Source organism: Morone saxatilis, unplaced genomic scaffold (genome assembly GCF_004916995.1).
Source record: "Morone saxatilis isolate NCDOM2014 unplaced genomic scaffold, NCSU_SB_2.0 Contig24, whole genome shotgun sequence".
Taxonomy (NCBI): domain Eukaryota; kingdom Metazoa; phylum Chordata; class Actinopteri; family Moronidae; genus Morone; species Morone saxatilis.
Window position 1 is genome coordinate 21,049,009 of NW_023339807.1, and position 8,021 is coordinate 21,057,029.

An 8,021-nucleotide genomic window follows, 5' to 3' on the forward strand; every position below is an offset into this window, starting at 1 on the left:
GTCTCTGTAAATGTTAAAAGGAGTTCAGTCTAGACCCGCTCTATTTGAAAAGTGTCCTGAGATAACTTCTGTTATGAATTGGTGCTATACAAATAAATTAAATTATATTGAATTGAATTGAACTATTGGGGAGCTGTCATATTGTCCATCCTTATATATGTAAATGAATGAGATGGTTGGGGTTAGAAAAAGAAAATTGTCATGGTCAGAGTCAATCAGAGGCAGCGTGTGATACACTGGTGGTAACAGGTAAAATAACAGCTCTGAAAATGTCCTTGTAAAAAAAATGAATTAAAAAAAACGTATTCTGTTGTGGTTATGGTTGGGCTGAATTAGGATACTAACATTTCTTTAGTACAATTCAGGTACTGCTAAAAACTGTAACTTTGGAGGATACCAACTTAATTTACTAACTTGGACAACTGAAGCTCCATATTCACTTTAGATAAACTTTGCAATGTATTTTTGCATGAAACAAGCACTGTGGATTTTGTCCCCCATCATCACTTACATTAGGTAGGGAATGATTACAGAGAGCAAAAACCTCCTCAGCGTTTATGTGGGCATGTGAGTGTTGTTTTAAACTGGACTTAGGGAAAAAAGTTAACCCACCCTTTAATACTAAAGCCCAGTTCAGACCGAAGAGTCACGACGATACGAAACAGTTTTAGAACGTTGAAGGGAAAAGGTGTGAACTTGTTCTCAGCTCAACTCCTGATGGCTGATGGCGCTGAGTACAACTCAGCTTGTCAAATCTCCGCTGGCTGGTTTTTGAAAGTGAGGCATGTCAGGATGGGGGCCGGGCCTCATTCCTGTACAAAAACACAACGTTTTTACTTTTTCACTCATTTTGATATTTTTTTTGGAGAAAATATGTAGCTGATGGTAGCTACCGTTAGCCGTGCAGCTGTACTGCCTGGAACAGGGGCAGTGTTGGTCCCAGCAGCTATAGTTAGTGGCTAATTTAGCAACAAGTAAAGCTCTCACCATTAGGAAACTCTATAAATTGCTGAGAGTTGAGGCAGAGCAACCAGAGGACATCAGACGGAAAAACTGAAAATATTTTATTCATAAAAATAGGGAGTCCTGGTTGCAGCCCCTGTAAATTACTTCGGTAAGACAGTGGTGTTAAAGTTCTTACGTAATGTGGCTTTAAAGTGAAGACTTGTTTGGTCAAATGTTTTCTCCTTAGTGCCTGGAGATGGTGGAGATGCTGAAAAAAATGTTTCGGTAACATGTTCAACAACTGTGTCTGGTGAGTCTCTCCTAGTGTCAAGTGTCATGTTCTTCTGTAAAAATGTTATGTTTTTGTTCAACCAACTAATTTCACAAAGATCTTGTGATTGGTTTTCCTTTAATTTTGCTGCTGCGGTGGCAGAATTTTTACTGCCTTTTTTTCAGTTTCCATCTGCTTTTATTTTCTTTGTTATTTGGGTGAACCAAATTTCAATTTGGTTTGACAGGAGAAATAATTACAATGAATCCAACACTGTATTAATGTGTGCTTTAATGTTAGGATTACACTTACATCAGTCATTTTGTGTTTGTCAGAGCCAGATGTCGAGGTGTTTCCAGAGCCGTGGTTTCTGTATGTGGCTCTCCTCCTGGTGCCCGTCATCATCCTTCTGAGCCTCGTAACTGCGATGCTGATGTACAGATGCTGTGTTTGTCTGCCTTGAATGGAGGCTTAACAATGGAGATCCAGGCTGCTCGGGAGAAAAAAGGACCCCTTACTTATCTTAAATATGAACCAGTCATCTACTTTGAGGATCAATCTGCGCTGTCAGTTGGGGGTCATCGTCATTAACTGGAGTAGAACTGTTTACCAGATGTTTTCCTTTCCTCATCATTATATGGCAGGATTTGATACATTTATTTTTATTATTTATTTGATACAGTTTATAAAGGAGGGTGCCTGTGACTAACAGTGGGATTTTTATTCCCACTGGAACAAGAAACTCACTTTCTTTTGCAATTTGACTGCAAAAAAAGCCTAAAAACATCACAACAACAACACCATTTTTTGGAGGGGTCATTTTATGCCACAAAAAAAACTTGCCTGCAAAATCCTTGAGGGACTAATTTAAGGAAGACATCATTACAAATAATTTCTTATTCCAAATGTTTAGTGGGATTAGTTAGGGAATTAGATTGGGAACAACTAATCAGTTACAACTTTTATGAAGATCTGTATTTGTACAGTATGGCACAGAAAGGTGACAGAATATTACAGTATATATACATATGAAGTCATATATGAATACTTACTGCTATTGCTCTTATTCATTTATTATTACTGCTCTTTGGTTGAATGTATACAGACTCATGTTGATACTTGTTATGTGTTTTGAATTTCAAGGAAGGATTTGCTTTACGTATTTATATGAAAATCTAAATAAACCTCCATCCACAAGTTCCGCCTTTATCAGAAATGTATTTCTTTTTCTATTGTCAACAGGTTATCAGTTCCTTCACAATCCTTTCTGTTCCCTTGTATTGGAGTAAGGAAAGGTTTTGATACTTCCTCTCCTTCTAAAGGTGACTGAAGGCAGTTGCACAAAGGGGCGACCACTGAGAGAGGCCGCTTTTTTCTCTTTACTTATTAAAACATGTATGTGATGACTAAATATACAATAATATGACATTGGTTGAACTTAAAGTATGACCATAAACAAGAAATAATCAAATTATTTCATTTTAAAAGTAAATTCTATAGCTGAAACTGAGAGACAAAACTCAAATCACCTCTTAATTAATACATAATCACCTATCAATGCATGAAACCAGCTTTTTTGTTCAAGAATCACTAGATAAAGATAGGTTTGTATTTGTGGATGATAAAATAACTTTATCCCCAATGGCTCTTACTGGGTGAGTGATTCATCCTCACTTGTGTTGTTGCTGTGAGTGAAGTTAATCCACATATTTTAAAAGATGAAAAGGGATGTTGATGGAATTAGGGACAGGGAGGTCTCACACACACACACACACACACACACACACACACACACACAGAGAGAGGAATGGGCATTTGTCAGGTCGAGGACAGGGACGCAATCAGCTCAGTAATCCTCACTACTGGCAAATGAAATGGCCAAAAGATCAGCACACACTCAATAGACTGATTCCCCCTCTGAGCTGAGTCAGTGCACCTGTAGTCATGTTACATTTGGGTGTGTGTGTGTGTGAATGCCAGTACATGTGGGTTGACTGAGACAGAAAGCAATAGTGGGTTTGAGATGCCATACATTTGATTACACAGTAACATAATGGCCCTTCACATTATTTAATATTTCTCGTCTGTGTCTTGTTTTTAACACCTTGTACCGCTGTTAAAAATAAGTGTGGGGACTTTTTACATGTTATTATACCAGTGAAATCATCTTGTGTAAAATAGGACACAGCTGAGGCAAGTAAATAAGTCAATTTCCATATAGTTATGAGTCATTGTCTGATGGGAAACTTTTTTCAACTGTTTTATTTGAGACAAGAGCGGGCCAAACTGGGGCATTTGTGAAATTAGTAAAAACGTGTTAAGACTCCAGGTACAATACAACAGATAAGAAAAGAAAAATTAAATAAAAATACAATGGAAGAATACAAGATATAGTGGAAATAGAATAAGAGAATAAGAGTCGTATGTACACTATATACATATTTTTATATAGATGTGATTTAGGAGGATCTATTGAGAGAAATGGAATATAATATACAGAATCAGAATCAGAATCGGGCTTATTGCCAAGTAAGTTTTTACACATACAAGGAATTTGTTTTGGTGCATTGGTTCATAAACAAACAAAAATAAAGTACTTTTTAAAATACAAATAAAAAAAAATCCGGATAAAGATAGAAAGATCTAAACTGTACAAACATAGCAATGTTTTCATTAGTGTACATTCATCTAAAAAAATAAAGGAACAGAAAGACAGGAAGTTGTAATCTGTAACTTATGTTAAAAACAAGTAGAGGGACTTTTTACATAAAAACTCTAAATGTCAGTATCGCTTCTACTTTCTGAGGAAAATCTGAGCTTTTTTCGGGTACTTTATGATCAAATCCATCATCACCTTCAACATAACAGCCTGGTTTGGTGCTTTGAGCAACATCCACCCCAATCCTCTTTATAAGATCATCAGGATGAGCAGCAAAATCATTGATGCAGACCTGGAACCACCTAGCTGCATCTACAGCAGATGGGTTCAAACTAAAGGACTACAAATACCACACACTCATAACCTGGGGGTCGGGATCCCCACAAGAGGACGCCAAAGCTTCACAATGTCTTCTTGATTTTAAGTGGTCTAAGAAAACTTTAAAGAGCACTTCATTCATTTCTGTGAAGAAAAGTAAAGTAAAGTTTAGATTATTATTTCACTCCTTATACCTCACACATCGAATCCGTCAAAAAAGAAGCAAATCATTGATAAATCTCTGATAAGGGACGTGCAGAGTATGTTAGAGGGACAGGGACCCAAATACATTAAATATTTAAATATGCCTGGAATTTTGACTGCTGTAAAAGGAATATTAACAATGTATGCATAAGGCACACCCATAACTGAAGTTCATTCAAACACTGCTACATGATTCCCCTCACATGTGAACAAGCCCAACTCTCATCTAGACTGACATCCTCACTGACAGAAGCTCAGCTTAATACTGCTGACAAAAGTTCACTTCCTCTGACTGCAAGGCTGCCCCTCTTGGGGTTGAGGGTGGGTCCTCCCCCAAGAAGTGCTGATGTTATTTAACTACAAACTATGAACTTCCTCATAAGTTTATACTATTATCATTACAATATTTATATAAAATCCCCCACAGTTCTTCACTCAGACATTGTCACAACACAACTGTCCTGAACCGCATTAGAATTAATTTATGTATCAAATATAACTAAATATTGTTTCTTGAACAACAACATTAATGTTAACAACAGCAAAATTAGCATGTAGACTCAATAATATCTCACTGGAAACAAATATAAAATGTCAATGTAAAATAAATAATATTTCTGACATCAAACACACAGACATCAGTCAGTATCAGTCCTTCCTCTTGTCCTCTTAGAAACTAAGCACTGATGATTTAATTACTGTTGAAAAGATTTATTAAAATAATAATAATAATAAAAGCAATCAAAATATCAACTTACAATCAAAGGCCATCATGATGCACCAGGTAAGCTGGGTTGTACTCAGGCAAGTATCATAAGCACTGACACCTTCACACAAATTCAGTGTGTTTTGTAGATCCACATAATCCAAACTTCATGTCAAATGCAATGTAAAACAGTGCTGCCTCGACATCATCCCCATCAGTCTCTAATACAGGCATACTTTACAGGGATCTCTTTGCCAACACGTGGGGGTTTCTAGAAGGGATGAAAACATCACATAAAATCTCTGTTGCCATAACAACGCCTCTATACTTCTCCCTCCTCCTCCTTTTCTTTTTCCATCCCTCTACTGCAATGCATGACACCCTCCCTCCTCCTCCTCCTCCTCCTGCATGCACCTCCCTCCCTCAGCCTTCACCCATCCCAAAGACTGATTAGCGCGGCATCCTTCCACTGACACAGCATGTCATAACTGGAGGTTACTGATTTTTCTTTTTTTGGTGTGTGTGTGTGTGTGTGTGTGTCCCTCCGCTTTTCTTCATCTGGACGCCTCGGTCAGCATCTCCTGGAGGAATATGCGGGTCTCCAAAAGATTATTCCCACCGTGCATCTCATCCTGGAGGCAATAAGAAGAAGAAAAAGAAGAATAAGAAGGGCTTCCTTTTCCCCCCTGTGTTGTGCTCTGATCGTGAAATCTCTCCGATGGTCCCCGGTGAGACAGCAAAGGGGGAATCCAGCATCTGACTGCCTGACGCGGGAAGGCGTCCACCTCTGACCCATCAATAGGACGAGGCGTTTCAAGGATATAAGTGAGGAAATAGCGCAGGATTTGATTTCTAAAGAGGGGATTTTGATAAAGAGGTGACAGGTAAAAGGACACCGAGGCGCTGCGCTCGGCTCTGCTGCGTTTGTTTTTAAAGAGGACACACAGGATTGGATGCATTTTAGCCACTGATTCAAGATTGTAGTTTCTTGTGTGAGCACCCAATCCAAGCACATCCTATTCCTAATTAATAGCCACATTGCTGGAATGCACCAAATAATAATAGCGCACTTTTTTTAAGCCTCCAAAGACGCACAGAAGGCGAGCAGTGGTGTAAACAAACCCCCTTATAGCTGTTCAATGCATGCCTTTTTAGACTGGTGTCACGTGTTGGTGACCCCATCTGAGCACCAGAGCCACCTTTGCGGTTGCAGTCAAGCCTGAGAGCAGCATGGGCAGACAGCAGCTCAACCAACCATATGGTGCATAACTAGTGTGCACAAACAGCAGAGGATTTCTCTTGAGTAAGTCAGAAGCAACCAGACTCTGCCCTGGATCACTGGCCCGAGCTTTACCTGAAGAGATATGTCGCTGTGAAACTGCAAGTCGGACTGCAGACAGAAAGCAATAACGCTGATATGAGGCAATAAAAATAAAAAGTTGATTGTAATTGTAATTTTAATCAGAGAGCCAAAGAGAGGTGGAAACGAGCGAGAGGATACTTCACACTGCTTCCATTTGCCATTTTACTCACACTGTGGCTCGATCAGGCACTGACCCTCTTTTTTGCCCAGGTGACATCTGCAGTGGTACATGAGGGAAAAGTCAGGGGCTCAAAAGTCACGCATGCAACATTTTGACATTTTTAATAGACTTTTCTGCACAATCACACGCTCCTGCTCCATTGCACGACTCTCTCACATGCTGCGTCTTCCATTTTCAGCACAAATTCCACCAGACACCTCAGCATCGTCCCCTATTAGATCAGCCTAAGATAACAGTCTTCCAGTAGCTTTTCTTGTTAATCGCTGACAGTGCCATTTATTGTCCGGTCTGTGTGCCAGGGAACTGGCATTATTTGGAACACCTCATTGTGGGGGCAAACAACCCTAAGGGTGTGCCACAGAGTATAAATAGTTGAACAAAGGCCCTTTTGGAGCAACAAGGGGCTGAAACCTGAAACTCGGAGTGATTCCTCCCTCTGGTAACTCTATATGCTTACACACTGAGCGGCTGGACAGACTCTCCAGCAACATTGAGTGGTTTAGATCCAGAGAGGCTGAAGAGACGAAGCAGCAGGGCACATGCCTTCCACACTGCTGCTGTCAGATCTTTCAGGTGCTTAAGAAAGACCAGATCAGCTAGAAGACCCACCCACACCTCCTTCCAGCCCTTGTATCAGCTGAACAAAAAGGAGGAGAAGAAGACACCCGGACGGACCACACCCAGAGTCCCAACAGCTTCAGGAACGAGTCTCCTCTTCTCACCTCCCAGCCTTTTAATCACAGTCAGGACATCTTTGGCATCTCAGTGCTCATCACCAAGCCGGAATAGTTGCTGTAGATCTGTCTTGTGTTTCTCACTCTGAAGTGTGTGTCTCAGTGTCTGTGTGTTTTGACGCCGTTGAGAGCCGCCACCAGTCTCCTTTCTCCTGTCAGGATGTCTGCAGTGCAAGAGCTGCTGCTGCTACCTCTGGCCCTTCTGGCGCTTCAAGGTGAGTGGGCAGTGGTCGTGTTGCCATAGTGATGCCACGATGGCAACACCTTGGCATGCGTATGAGCCACCATCTAATCCGCCATTCACTGACTGTGCTGTTTGTCATTGTTGTTGAGGTGTTTCCTGTTGTCTGATGTTGCACTTTCTACCACTGTCTGCTCTGTTTGTAGGCAGTGTTTCGTGGATTTTCTCGAGTGTGCGTGTTTATGGATGGAAATGTGTGTGTGTGTGTGTTAGTGTGTGTTTTTAGATGCAGATGTGTGAGTGAGTATTTGGTTTCATCATTGTGCTGGATTGCTTGCTAAAAGCCCAGCTGTTCAGTTTTTTTTTTTTCAGAAAAATTAGATGAGGCCATTTGGCAGTGTTAAAATGGAAGGCACGCACGCTCACACGCTTGCTCACACGCACACACGCACGCACACA

General features: G+C 40.5%; 2 protein-coding genes across 3 annotated transcripts in view; both read left to right on the top strand.

Moving 5' to 3' along the window:
- Positions 1–2,396, top strand: part of LOC118335950 — a 4,416-nt gene extending 2,020 nt beyond the window's left edge. Inside the window, exon 4 of the mRNA XM_035672468.1 lies at positions 1,552–2,396. Coding sequence (XP_035528361.1) covers positions 1,552–1,679 — 128 coding nt within the window. The 3' untranslated portion in view covers positions 1,680–2,396. The remainder of the gene's footprint in view (positions 1–1,551) is intronic.
- A 3,155-nt stretch (positions 2,397–5,551) lies between these two features.
- Positions 5,552–8,021, top strand: part of scn1ba (sodium channel, voltage-gated, type I, beta a) — a 19,218-nt gene continuing 16,748 nt past the window's right edge. The window contains exon 1 of one of the 2 annotated variants that reach the window (XM_035672469.1): positions 5,552–7,596. In XM_035672469.1, coding sequence (XP_035528362.1) covers positions 7,542–7,596 — 55 coding nt within the window. In that variant the 5' untranslated portion in view covers positions 5,552–7,541. The remainder of the gene's footprint in view (positions 7,597–8,021) is intronic. The other variant, XM_035672470.1, reaches the window with a different exon arrangement.